Consider the following 14,707-nt stretch of genomic DNA (forward strand, 5'->3'; position numbering starts at 1 on the left):
AGGATTTCTCCTGCTGTTTGCACTGAAAGGTGTGTTGGCTCGGGAGCGGCTTTTCCGGGGATCGGCAGTTGCCCCCGCCACCTCCTGGCTGCGGTTGGCAGGTCCCTCCCTCAGCGGTTCGTCCTCCACCGGCGCCGCGCCCTGGGCAGCTCCGCTCCCCGGGCCTCACCTCTGGCCTCCTTTCGCCTCCCTGTACCTGGCCTTTTCGCTTGACCCTTCAGAACCTTCGGCTTCGCTCCCTGTAGCAGGTATTCTCCGAGTCCCCCCCGCACCGTCCGCACCTCTCAGTTACCTCCAGTGGGGACCCCTCCCCCCAGCTACTCCGCGCCCTTTACCTCTCTGAGCCCTTTTCCCGTCTGGCCTCGTCTACCCTCTGGATGGCAACCGCCTCTTCCCCGCCCCTCGCGTCTCCCCCTCCTCCTCTCTCGCCCTGGCCTCTCCATTCATCCAGCCATTGTCTCCCGCCCCTTCTTCCCCCTCCCCAAGCGGCCTCCTCCCCCACCGCTGCCACGTCGTGGTTTGAAGGAGCCAATGGGCCGGCGCCGCCAGGTGTCTCTTACCTGCACCACGTGGGGGAGGGGGAAGGGGCGGGCAGGTAGAGCCACATCCCAAAACAGAAAAGCTTTCAGCCATTGCGTGCCTCCCGGGGGTGCAGCATTGCTCCAGGCTTTTGCATAGACGCCCGGGCAACTGAATACAAAAAGGGCAGGCCTCCTGCGCCCTCCTTCCCACCCCCCTTCCTGCCCTGGGCGTGGAGCACCGGCCAGGTGTGGGCTTGGGTGGTTGGTTACCGCCTTTTGCAGTAGCAGCAGCGAGGAGGGGGGGTGGGCGCTCTTTCTTTTTCTCTTAGAAGAGGGTTTAGCACAGGTTTTTTCGTTCTCACTTCCACCCCGCCTTACCTCCTCCCGACCCCCCCCTTCTCCCCCTCCCCACCTATCGTCATGACGGCCTCTCCGGATTACTTGGTGGTGCTTTTTGGGATCACTGCTGGGGCCACCGGGGCCAAGCTAGGCTCGGATGAGAAGGAGCTGATACTGCTGTTCTGGAAAGTCGTGGATCTGGCCAACAAGAAGGTATTTCTTCACGTTTTCGTCTAAATGCAAGGAATGGGGCAAGAAGTTTGTGGTAGAGGTTTGGGCGGGGAGGGGGGTGGAGGTAGGTAAATAAGTGCTCCTGTTTGCCCGCTTGTGAGTCTGGACCCGCGGCCTAGGGAAGCTAGAGTAAAACCAAACTTGTTGGCCAACTGCCGTGGAGCCATTTCAGTCCTCGGCAACCTGGCTCAGGTGGGGAGGCCAGCGCTACCAAGCCTGGTTCTTTGCCCGTCGGGGGACGCCCCGCCGAGACGAGGTGGGGTCTCGGAGGCCCTGGGGTCCACTTCCAGGGCCTTTCCAACCTATCGGGTGGGGGGTGGGGCGGGGGGCAGGAACGCACTGGAGCCGATGGCGAGTCAAGAGCTTTGATTCTGCGTCCGGACCCCTAGAGAGGCGCGGGTCCCCCCAGCAGGGGAGCAAGGGAGGAGGGTGCAGAAAGAAGCTCCGAAATTGAGGGAAATTGATCCCTGCTTCTCTACCTTCGGAGGTGGGACAGTTGCACGAAGTACTAGTTAGACCGGATCAGTTGGAACTGACGGAGGACTGCAAAGAAGAAACTAAAATAGACGTCGAAAGCCTGTCCTCGGCGTCGCAGCTGGACCAAGCCCTCCGACAGGTGACAGCCCCGGGTCACGCCGCCCACCCCAGCCTGGGCCCAACCCCACCGCACCCTACGCCCTCTCAGGGCGGCCCACGCGTGTTCCCGGAGCAGGGTGGCAAGACTCCCGCCCGGCCGCGTGGGTGGGAGCCCAGTCTGAGGGCCAGAGCGCACCGTTTGGGCGGGGGTCGCTGCTTCTCTTCACCTCCCGGTCCCCAGGGTTTGGGACCGACATTCACTAGTTTTCGAGTTGCTTCCAGAGTAGTTAGTGGAGCTGGAGAGTCAGCTCCATTTTGCCAGTTGATTGACGTGCGGAGTTTGAATCCTAGCGCCCCCATCTCCAGGTCCAGACCCTAGACGCGCCGCTCCCCTGCGGGGTTTGGGCCCACAGCCTTCGGGCAGGGGGCGCTGTGGCCTAGACGTGCAGGCGGGCCCGGCGGGTGTGCAAGAAGTAGTAGCACAGTTTGGGTTGGAACCTGAAGGTGCCTGCCTGGTTTCAGGCTTCTGAACTCCCAACGACAGGCTCGGTCCGTCATTATTTCTTTAGTGGCCTTGGTCCCAGTGCCAGGGAGGTTTTTCAGGTCCGAACGTGCAAGGCTGCCCGTTGGGTCACTGCGGAACTGATGGAATCCCCTTATTAGGACTGAGGTGACCTAAAAACCGGCTGTTCCGGGGTGCTGACGGGTGCCGGATCGGGTAGGGCGGGGCGCTAAACACCTGTGCACAGATGAATGCTCTGCGCTCTCACGACCTCTGCCCTAGCACACGAGCCTCGAGTTATAGGAGAAAGCTATCCTTTCTGGGGTGTATTCATCCAGGACTTTTTTCCAGATCTGTATACCCAGTACCCGTATTTGTTTATCAGAAGCTGGCATCTTAAGCCTGGCACATCCAAACATACAAAAAGTAACACTAGGAAATGATGTAATCCGAAGGCAACCTGCTGATGAAATGAGACATCTGACTTAAGTCTTGAGTGAATTTTTTTGTAAAAACAGAAGGGAGAATGCATTGACAAGTTTCTCCTGGGCGCGAACTGCGGATTGATTGGAAAGCTTCCCTACTTCGAGGAAGCAAGGAGGTTTGTGGGAAAGGAGTCTGTCTTTCCAAGGTTGCCCCAGCACCGGTGTCCCCCATCAGGGCCCTTATCTCAGTTTTCTCCGGCTATCGCCAAGGGGAGTTACTTTGCAGAGTTTGTAAATCGTGCATCAGTTGCATCCCTGTGTGTATCTTGTTCTTGCAGTTTAACCAGTCAGTGAGCAATGAACTGAATATTGGAGTAGGGACTTCTTTCTGTCTCTGTACTGATGGGCAGCTTCATGTCAGGCAAATCCTGCATCCTGAGGCTTCCAAGAAGGTAAGAGTGCTGGCTTCTGGAAAAAAAAATGGTTGGATCTTTGGGGTGACTGGAAGTTTTTAAAATTTTTTAGTTTATTCAAGTTTCTCTGTTTTTAAAAATATGCATATAGGGAGTTATTTTAATGAGTACAGAATTTCAGTTTGGGAAGATGAAAAAGCTCTGGAAATGGATGGTGGTTATGGTTGCAAAATACGTTAATGTACTTAATGTTTTACTGAACCGTACTCTTAAAAATTATTAAAATGTAAATTTGGTGTTATGTATATACAAAGATACTCTTTGGTGACTTAAAATAGTCTCTTTGTTTATGTCCAGTCTTCAAGATGCATGACACTCTGCCTTTCCCAAAGCTAATATGGAGTGTGAATTTTTGACATTTAAAATAACTATAGAGAGGAAAGAACTATTTTTATTATGTCATAATATACCCATTTGTATTGAAAATCCTAGAAAGGAAGGAAAAAAGAATTAAACCTTTAAAGTTGTGTTTCTAATCATTTCATTAAAAAGGCTACTTAAATAAGACAACCTTATATCTAGTGAAACCACAATCATAGCACTCTTCACTTTGCCTGATTTTAAGTTAATGTTCAAAACTGATTCTTGCATCAAAACAAAAGGGTCACCCTCATCTTTTACCTTTGCTCATGTTTTTCTGACATAGAGAGGATTACAGAGTGAGAGAAATACAGTCTTACTATAGGTAAAATGTGATTTCTCTCCCTGGATAAATACCAAGGGGCTGTGGGAAAAGGAACACCAGAGGCAACCCACCCAGTGTAGCCAATCATTGCTAATACACTGTCTCTTAACAACTTAAATTAGTTCGAGCTGTAACTTTTTATTGTGGTAGGCAGGCACTGAGCTTGAAAAGATGGAAGTAGAATATATTTAGGTACCTGTATGAGGCAAGGCTTGCAATGAAAGATGTAGACCGACAAATGACCCAGGCAAGTAAGCACAGATTTTATTTCGTTTAATATATTATGACAATTTAAAAAGTTTGAAGGAGTAACTCAAGTTCTTATGTCTTCAGGAATTCACTCCTTTTATATGAGTCTTAGTAATTATTTGATAAAAGGGGAAGAATTTTTTTAAAAAATTAAATGCTAGACTAGTTGCTACATCCTTACCAGAAATAGTGATAAGTAAGGATTACTTTTTTCCTCCCAGACTCACATGACAGAAGGACAAGACTTAATCTTTTCTGTTGGGCCAGAGGAAAATAGCTGTTTTCATTATTTAGGTGGACTGCTTTGGGCATAGGAAAACATCTGGAGAAAAGTAAGACTTTTCCTCAGCCACTACTATTAGGATTTTGATTAAATACAGAAACTAAAACAATTTTATAGTGAAAGTAATTCTGTATATTCATTAAAGAAAAGGGAAAATGGCAAAACATGAAATAATCCTGCCACTCAATACATTAAAATGTTCTTCTCTAACATGAACATATTTGGATATATTCTTCCAGAATTCTGTAGACAAGCATTATTTACAAAGAGCATTCATACTGCATAAGCCTTTTAGCCTACATTATTTAATAGGACATCAACATTGTTATAAGCACTAAATAAAATACTCAGTATTTTACACGGACACAACAACTTAAACTGATTATTGTTGAACATGTGAGTTACTGTCCTTACAAACAGCTTTTAAATGAGTATCTTTGTAGGTAATAGGGAGGTTTCATGGTTCTTTTGGTTGTTAACTTTTTTAAAAGCTGTGACCATGATGCAGCAATACTGATTTCAGAATATAGCATGAATAGGTCACATCTAATAAAATCCAATAGAAGGAACTTGGAGAGGAGACATTTTGCATGAACATTTAACATTTAAAAGTCTTAATTTCCTTGATGTTCTAATGTAAAAATGGGTAAAAGTTCCCAGCAAATTAACAAACAATTTTGAAATTTTAAGAAAAATCTAAATTGAGTTTTTAAAAGGATTGTCTTTAAAAGTTATTCAATGCTGAGTTATTTTGTTAAGAAAAAAAACAAAAGAAACAATAGTGTAATATTTGTCCGGACAGCTGTGCTTTGCTTAATAGCTACAGTAGTGGTGCTAATAGCTAAGAATAGCAGGCAACAATTTCTCCTTTGCCTTTGGGATTTGTGAGTTTGTTTTTGTTTTTGTTTGAAGTCTAATTTGAGTTCAAAGGTACAGCTACAATATTGGTCAAGAAGACTAATGTGGGACTATTATTTGGCACAAAAATAAGCCTTTTCAGTTAATCAGGAACTTACTATTCTAATCTCACTTACTACTGAAAATATGCATTATTAGAACCCAATAGAACTACCCAGTTTTACAATCTAATCCCGCATCTGTATGAAAACTGAAAGGGCTGCTAGTGCTGTCTGAAAATACAGATGTTCTAAAATGGTTATGGCTGGAAAAAAGAGTAGTATTAACAGCCAGAAAATATGAAGTGTAACAGCCCAAATGTATCACAGCTTCAGAATTGTTTCGAATGGAATGCATACTGGAGCACAAACATGGTAATCCACTGCCTTAAAACAAGAATTTTTTTTCATGAGACTTGTGCATAGGATCTAATATAGAAACAGGACCAACTTTTAAAAATAAAATGACTCTTACTTTAAAATTTAAATTTTTTCCATTGTAAAATATGCTTGTATTTCAATTTTTAGGTTCCTAATTGTAAGAGAAACATTGAACCAAATTCACCTAGTTAACAGTATCTACTTTGTCCTTCCTCAGAATGTGCTATTACCTGAATGCTTCTATTCCTTTTTTGATCTTCGAAAAGAATTCAAGAAGTGTTGCCCTGGTTCACCTGATATTGACAAACTGGATGTTGCTGCAATGACAGAGTGTATCCTTTAAATCATTACTCAAGAATCATTTGAAAAGATAGTTCCAGGAAAAAAATGGTAATTCAAGAAACTTTCAAACATTTAAAATTTTGTCAGCATATGGATAAAATTGGCCTGTCCAAAATTTGTCTACTCTGCTGAGAAGCTAACACAATTATAGACATCTTTGAAAGTAGTTTTAATTAATCAGATGGTTGGATGGATTTGCAGATGGATTTTTTGGTGAGGTGATCACATGTAGAATAGGATTCAGTTTCAGATTATGTAATGTGTGTGTGTGCTGGAGAAAGAACATGAAGACTTCAGTGCAGATTCTAAGGCCACTTTTTCTTGGTTACTGTGATTTTAGGGTTTATTTTGGCTTCTTTAGAATGAAGTCAAATAGTTTTTTTAATTAGTGGATATATCCCCTTTACAAACTGAAGTTCACTGGTCCCTCTTTTAGCCTCCCCTGAGTTTTTCAAATACAAGATTATGCTAATTATAATAAGCCATCTTTGAAGATGATAAAATGGGGGTCTGGATTGTTCCCCACATTCTTTAGTTACCAAAATAATATATTTGATGCATGATATATTGTAAAAGTAATTTTATAATTACAAATCTATAATCACAAATGACCCATCATCTTACATTCATTAAGTCTTTAAAGTGCTAACTAATAAGCAGGCATGTGCTAATATATCAGATGTAAAGTTGAGTAATTGTTGCCTTGGGTGGCTTCCCAAAAGCCACTGTGAGAGTCACCATGAAGTTAAAACTAAGTTACCTTCAGTAACTTGTGGGTTGTAGATGCTTATTCCCAAACTTTCTCATTCATTTTCGGGAACTAAAGCCTGGTTTTTGTGTTACTTCAGGATTTTTTTTCCTGATTGAAGTTTGCTTGCATATATTTCATAACTACTTGTAAACAGGTCAAATCCATTGTCATTTGCCTTCTTCTTGGAGTCAGTTGGCTGGAATTCTGGCTTAGCATGACCACTAGTGTTGGGAAGAGGGTGGAATAAGTTCACTGTGATAGAATTCTTATAAGAATTTTGTTAAAAAGGTTGGTACAGCAGAAAAATTCTCACTGGTTGTTCTGTTGGTTTGAATGTTGTGTTAGACAGCTCAAGCGTCCATAACAAATACCATAGACCAGGAAGCTTAAACAACAGAAATTTACTTTCTCACATTTCTGGAGGCTGGGATGTCCAAAATCAGGGTGTCAGCATGGTCAGGTTCTGGTGACGGCTCTTCCTGGCTTGCAGGTAGCTAGCCACCTTTTCTGGGGGGATAGCAGAAGGAGTTATCTTCTTACAAGGTCACTGCCCTATCTAATTAGACCCCTCCACCCTTTGACCTCATTTAAACTTAACTCCTAAAGACCATCTCTCCAGATAGTTAAATTGGGGGTTGGACTTCAACATGGGGAGGTGGGGAACACAATTCAGTTCTTAAGTATAAAACTTTTGATGCAGATAGTTGGTCTTCTACAAAATAGCCAGAGTACCTAGAGAAAAATTAGAAGACGGTGGATGAAAAATCTAATAAGCTATCTTAATTTAGAAAAAAACAACTTCTGGTTGGACGGTGTGGCTTACATCTGTAATACCAGCACTTTGGGAGGCTGAGGAGGGAGGATGGATTGAGACCAGGAGTGCTGACACCAGCCTGGGCATTACTGCGAGAACCCATCTCTACAAAAAATAAATGAAATAAAAATATTTTTAAAAATGAAAAAAACAACTTCAGTAAGGAAAGGAAGTATATTAAGGATTATTGCGCCGGGGCAATATAGAGAAACACAACGTCAACAAAAAATAAAAAAAATTAGCTGGACATGGTTGCATAAGGCTGTAGTCCCAGCTCTACTTAGGAGGCTGAGGTGCAAGGATTGCTTGAACCCAGGAAGTCGAGGCTGCAGTGAGCTGTAATTGTGCCACTACACTCCAGCCTGGGTAACAAAGCAAGACCCTGTCTCAAAAAAAGTGGATTTTATTCTTAAATGTTTTAATATTTAATATCATACTTGTACATGTCTTTCTCATTTAACAAGTTAGAAATGCTAATAAGCTTTCTCAGCAACGGTTTTTGTGTTACATTGCTGCTGTGGTCAGTTATTTTATGACTGCTATTCAGAGGAATACTTAATTTCCCTGACTAGGCTACCAGACCAATTTCTGAGGCTAAAAGCAATTATGTCCAATCTGAATATCAACTTGTGCTCATCTGTGCAAAGTATTTCTACAATGTCTGAACTGAAGAATTGTTCTGTTCTTTCAGAGCATTAAACATTTTCCTTGCCAATATGAAAGTGACACTGAATTGGGAGATCTATAGTCATTAACCATGGTTTTGCCAAGTGGACAGAAGGTCATTTACTCTTCAGGAATTACCTGTTTCACCTGGTAAACCAGTGGGGGAGGGAAAGGGGCTTCTGTAAACACCTGGAGAAGAGCAGATAAGAGAATGTGCAGGTTGAAGTGTTCAATTTTTTTGGTTGTGAAATACTTGTATTCTTGATTGGTTGTTTTAAATGAGGACACAGAAATATCAGTTTGGACCCTCAGTGATGTCACAGTATTCTAAGTATTGGAAACATGCTTTATTAACTTTATATCCAAGTAAATTTAAAATTTTTAATAATTCATTTTTGGCTGGGCAAGGTGGCTCATGCCTGTAATCACAGCACTTTGGGAGGCCAAGGTGGGTGGATCACTTGAGGTCAAGAGTTCAAGATCAGCCTTGCCAACATGGCGAAGCCCCCTCTCTACTAAAAATACAAAAAGTAGCCAGGCATGATGGCGCACATCTGCAATCCCAGTTACTCAGGAGGCTGAGGCAGGAGAATCACTTGAACCCAAGAGGCAGAGGTTGCAGTGAGCTGAGATCACACCATTATACTCTAGCCCAGATGACATAGTGAGACAAAAAAAATTTTTTTTCATTTTTTAGAGATGGTTCCTCATATTTTGCCCTGGCTGTTCTCAAACTCCTGGCCTCAAGCCATCCTCCTGCCTTGGCCTCCCAAAATGCAGAGATTATAGCTGTTTGCCACCATATCCTGGCCTCATTTATTTTTTAATTAGTAGGCTTTATTTTTTTGAGATGTAGTCGTGCTATGTTACCCAGCCTTGTCTCAGACTCCTGAACTCAAGCAATTCTCCTGCCTCAGCCTCCTGAGAAATTCAGATTACAGGTGCATCTGCTGTACCTGTAATCTCAACTTTTTATTATTATTATTATTATTTTGAGACGGAGCCTCCCTCTGTTACCCAGGCTGGAGTGAAATGGCGCGATCTTAACCCACTGCAACCTTTGCCTCCCAAGTTCAAGCAATTCTCCTGCCTCAGCCTCCCAAGTAGCTGGGATTACAGGCGCCTGCCACTATGCCTGGCTAATTTTTGTATTATTAGTAGAAATGGGGTTTCACCATGTTAGCCAGGCTGGTCTCCAACTCCTGAGCTCAAGTTATCCACCCATCTCGGCTTCCCAAAATGCTGGGATTACAGGCGTGAGCCACTGCACCCGGCCCCAACTTTATTTTTTAGACCAGTTTTACATTTAGAGCAAAATTGGGCAGAAAGTATAGAGTGTTCCTATATAACCCTTGTTACACACATACACACACACTCTCTTTCACTCACTGCCCCACTGTCAACATGCTGCACCGCTGAGCAGAAAGTATAGTGTTCTTACAGAACCTTTGTTATTCTCTCTCTCTTCCTCTCCTCCTCTCCACTTGCCCCATCACTGTCAAAGTGCTATACCAGAGTGGTACATTTGTTACACCTGATGAGCCTACATTGACACGTCATTATTACCCAAAGCTCATAGTTTACACTGGGTTTCACTTTTGGTCTTGTACATTATATGGATTTTGACAAATGTATAATGACATCTATCTACCATCGTTGTATCAGAATACATTGTAGTAATAGCATGGTACAGAATAATGTTTTTTTGTTTAGTTTTGTGTTTTTACCTGCTACCTTAAAGTCTTTTATCCCTAATAGAGTAGTTTTATTGCCTTAAGACTCCTCTGTACTTTGGCCAATCATTCCTCCCTCTCCCTTAACCCCTGACAACCACCAATCTTTACTGTCTCTGTAGTCTTGCCTTTTCTGGGAGGTCATATAGTTGGAATCATGTAGTATGTAACCTTTTCAGATTGTCTTTTTAGCCAATAATATGCATTTAAGATTAGTCTATGTTTTTTCATGGCTTTATAGTTCCTTTTTAGCACTGAATTTCATTGTTTGGATGTATGGTTTGTTTATCCAAACATGGTTTGTTTATTCGCCTACAGAAGGACATCTTGGTTGCTTTCAAGTTCTTGCAAATGTGAATAGTGCTGTTATAAACATCACATGGAGGTTTTCATGTGGACAAAGGTTTTTTTTATTCATTTTTATTTTTATTTTTTTTGAGACAGTCTTGCTCTGTTGCCCAGGCTGGAGTGCAGCGGCGGCGATCTCGGCTCTCTGCAAGCTCCACCTCCCGGGTTCATGCCATTTTCCTGCCTCAGCCTCTGGAGTAGCTGGGACTACAGGTGCCCACCACCACGCCCAGCTAATTTTTTGTAATTTTAATAGAGATGGGATTTCACCATGTTAGCCAGGATGGTCTCGATCTCCTGACCTCTTGATCCGCCCTCCTCGGCCTCTCAAAGTGCTGGGATTACAAGCGTGAGCCATTGCGCCCGGCCTAGGATTTTTATTTATTTTGGTAAGTACCAAGGAGTGTGATTGCTGGATCATATGGGAAGAGAGTCATTTTTTATATCTCACTGCAATTTTTGTGTTTAAGGCAGACTTTTTTCCAGGGGGAATGGTGAGGGAAAGCAACCAGGCCTTGCATTTAAAAGAACAATAAGTGGAACTTGAATAATATGCAGTATTTCAAGGCATTTATGGAAGATGAAAGAAAATTATAGTGTGGTCACTTTTTTCTTTCCCCCTAAAGTCTCACTTTCGCTCAGGTTGGAGTGCATTGGTGCTGTAATGCTATCACGGTCATGGCTCACTGTAGCCTCAAACTCCTGTGCCCTAGGCTCAAGTAGTTGGGACTGCAGTCGTGCACCACTGTGCCAGGCCAATGTTGTGTATTTCTAATGGAAGAGGAGACTAAAACCCAAGTTGTAGAGTCACAAAGTCTGAGCTGAGTATACACTGCCACACAGCATTTTTGCTTTCCTGGGAGTTACTAGTGTCTGCCGAGCCAAACTTTAATCTTGAGTATTCCAAAATGAAAGCTTTGTAAGTGAAGTGCTATGTAAATGAAAAAGTAGGACCATTTTGATAAAGAAAGGGTTTAGGAATTTTTTTCTTTCTTTTTTTTTTTTTGGAGATAGAGTCTCACTCTGTCGCCCGGACTGGAGTACAGTGACGCAATCTTGGCTCACTGCAACTTCTACCTCCAGGATTCCAGCGATTTTCCTGCCTTAGCCTCCCAAGTAGCTGGGACTATAGGGGTCTTCCACCTCGCCTGGCTGATATTTGTATTTTTTGTAGACACGGTATTTCACCATATTAGACAGGCTGGTCTTGAACTCCTGACCTCAGGTTATCCACCCACTTCAGCCTCCCAAAGTTCTGGTTTTACAGGCATGAGCCACCCCACCTGACCAGGAATTTCTTGAGTGTAGTTCTGGTTCTTATTTTTGGCACTTCTTTCCCTCTTTTGTCTTTGTATTTGTTCAAAAATACTTTTTTTTTTTTTTTTTTGAGACAGTCTCTGCCTTGCCCATGCTGGAGTACAGCGTGCAATCTCTGCGCACTGCAACCTTCGCCTTCTGGATTCAAGCAATTCTCCTGTCTCAGCCTCCCAAGTAGCTGAGATTACAGGCGTGCACCACCATGCCCAGCTATTTTTTGTATTTTTAGTAGATATGGGGTTTCACCATGTTGGCCAGGCTGGTCTGGAACTCTTGACCTCAGGTGATCTGCCCTCCTCGGCTTCCCAAAATGCTGGGATTACAGGCGTGAGCCACTGTGCCTGGTCCTAAAACACATTTCTGGTGTTGATACTAGGCCTTTGAGTTATTCCAGTTGCATTGTTGACTGCTTTTGAATCATGTGATGCTAGCTGAGAGACCTTATCTAGCAGGTAAACGGTGGATTACATGTTGTAAGCTTTTTACTTAATCAAGTGTGGGTGTTGAGGGTGTGATAATAGGGGTTGGGGCTTTTTTTTTTTTTTTAATTATCTTAGATCCCTTAGGGAAATTAATACTAGTTGTCTCCTGCTGAAAGGACATTTGTGTAAATGAATTCTTTTATTCATTTTTTTTTTAACTCATTTTTTCCCCCACTAATGTTGTATGGAATTACTTCCTCCTGATTTCTTAACCTGCTTTTTGTTAGCTGTTTGTCAGGAACTTACTTATTCTCACTAATCAAGACTTCTAATATTGTGTTTACTTCCCTTTGCCAAGCATTTATTAAGATTTTATTTTTCTGAAAGTATGGTAAGGAGGACAGGTGAAAAAAACTGTCAATTGACTGCTTACTACATATGCCATGAACGGCTCAGTGGGGAGCTTTCATCCCCATTTTATCACTAGGGAAACTGAGGCTTAGAGGCTTTGTCTTTAAGTTAGATGCTCTAGCATCCAACAATATACAAGGTGAAATAGTTTAGAATGCATACAATCATTTGAGGCACGCTGGCTACCTCAAATAGGTTATCTCCCTTTTAAGTTAATATCCTGTGTTTGCTCAGCACATATCAAACCGTAAAGCAGTAGAGTTAATTTTGTAAAATATGTATTCCATGATAGGGTATTGCATTCATATGTGCTGTTTGACATGATTACGATTGCCATTTCACTAGGGCAAATTTTCATTATCAGGAAAAATCACTAAACTGCTCATGCCTGCCCATTCAAAGGTTAGTAGGGTGTATATGTTTCATCACTTCTTGAGGGGTGTAAAGGATTTGGGTGTGTGTGCACATATGTGTGCTCTATTATCAGTGTGTGACATTAGCCTGTTTTTCCTATAGGTTACAATTGGGGATAATAGGATAGTAGTTAAGAACATGAACACTGGGGGTAATTTATTTGACCCCTCAGCCTCAGTTTCCCCATCTTAAAATGGGTAAGACTATTGTATAAGGATTAATGAGATAGTGTGTGCTACCACTTAGCTGGTGGTTAGCCTGCCCCACACTCTGCAATGTTGACTGATCCTGTGGACCCTACCTGGTTTTCGAGTGTCTCAGAACAGGAAAAACAGCTGGTAAGGGACTTTGGAAATTACTTCCTTATTGTTTTAAAACTTATATAAACTATTTTACACATATAATTTTTTTTTAACCTTATGTTAGACTATATGTAGACCTTTCAAAGTGTCAGCTACATGTTAGTACAGGTAAACTTGAAGGTTAGGAGTTCATTCTAACAGTGAAATGAGCTGGGACTTTATAATTTTACAAACCTTCACTGTCTTGTAAAGGTGAAGGCTAACACCGAATCCTCCTTGGTACTTTTCTGTATATGAAAGGGATTTTAATATATATAATATATCATCAAGTATACAGATAAGCTGGGCCAGTAGTTGACCTTGTTAGCTGGAGGGGGAAGGAATTATCTCTGGCATCACATTAGCGTGACATGAGCCAAATCGGCAAGGACACTGGTCTGTCATCTGCAGTGAGTGAAGTGACTAGAAATACTGCATATTCCTTGCCAGTCCTCAGACTGGTGTTAATTAAGTGTGGTTTGTTTTAATTATAAAATATTTTGCCCTGGTACAGTGGGTAACGCCTGTAATTCCAGCACTTTGGGAGGCCGAAGCAGGTGGATAACCTGAGGTCAGGAGTTTGAGACCAGCCTGGCCAACATGGCGGAACCCCATCTCTACTAAAAATACAAAAATATCTGGGTGTGGTGGCAGGTACCTGTAATCTCAGCTACTCAGGAGGCTGAGGCATGAGAATTGCTTGAACCTCAGCGACAGGCTGCAGTGAGCCAAGATCATGCCACTGTACTACAGCCTGGGTGACAGCGAGACTCCATCTCAAAAAAATAAAATATTTTACTTTTAAAATGGGAGTTTGGAAATTTCAAATTAATCCTTTTGTTTTAGAAAGCTTTGGAAGACTTATCAAGGAGTCTCTCTTTTTCCTAATTTGTTTATCCCATATAAGTGTCTTTTTCCAAAGTAAAGTTTTTAATATCCTTTGTTGAATGAGGCCCTACCTCCATCTTATTCCTTCTAGGGTATAATTGACTTACTAGGTTTGTTGGAAATCCTTCTGCATGACTCTTCAGTACAATAATATCTCCAAGAAGTAATGTTTGTTAGGTAGGGATCTTATTTTTTACCCTCTAAGAGCAAGAGGCTGAGTGCAGTGGCTCATGCCTGTAATCTCACCACTTTGTGACACTAAGGCAAGGGGACTGGAGCCCAGGAGTTCAAGACCAGCCTAAGCAACACAGGGAGATCCTGTCTCTACAAAAATAAATCTAAAAATTAGCTAGGTGTGGAAGCACACTCTTCTGGTCCCAGCTACTTGGGAGGCTGAAGTGGGAGGATCACTGGAGCCCAGGATGTCAAAGTTATGTAGTGAGCCTTAATCACACCACTGCATTCAAGCGTGAAGATCCTGCCTCACCAAAAAAAAAAAAAAGCTGGGAAGTAAGGTTTAAAGCTAAGGTTGCATTAGCCTGAGAAAGCTGGTTGGGATATGACAAAAGTAGGGTTTTAAGTATGTGTGTATCTGTGTCTGAGGTTTTTTTTTTTTTTTTTTTCCCTGATATGGAGTCTCACCCTGTCACCCAGGCTAGGATACAGTGTGCAATCTCAGCTCATTGCAACCTCCACCTC

General features: G+C 42.6%; 1 protein-coding gene across 7 annotated transcripts in view; it reads left to right on the top strand.

Moving 5' to 3' along the window:
• Positions 1 to 512: 512 nt before the first annotated feature.
• ESRP1 (epithelial splicing regulatory protein 1) overlaps positions 513 to 14,707 on the top strand; it is a 78,143-nt gene continuing 63,948 nt past the window's right edge. For 3 of the 7 annotated variants that reach the window (XM_017861931.1, XM_017861932.1, XM_017861930.1), the window contains exons 1-4: positions 514 to 1,073; positions 1,579 to 1,707; positions 2,933 to 3,046; positions 5,779 to 5,893. In XM_017861931.1, coding sequence (XP_017717420.1) covers positions 942 to 1,073; positions 1,579 to 1,707; positions 2,933 to 3,046; positions 5,779 to 5,893 — 490 coding nt within the window. In that variant the 5' untranslated portion in view covers positions 514 to 941. Of the gene's footprint in view, positions 1,074 to 1,578; positions 1,708 to 2,932; positions 3,047 to 5,778; positions 5,894 to 14,707 lie in introns of all 7 variants that reach the window. The other 4 variants (XM_017861927.1, XM_017861928.1, XM_017861933.1 and 1 more) reach the window with 2 other exon arrangements.

Source organism: Rhinopithecus bieti, unplaced genomic scaffold (assembly GCF_001698545.2).
Source record: "Rhinopithecus bieti isolate Rb0 unplaced genomic scaffold, ASM169854v2 scaffold_62832, whole genome shotgun sequence".
NCBI lineage: Eukaryota > Metazoa > Chordata > Mammalia > Primates > Cercopithecidae > Rhinopithecus > Rhinopithecus bieti.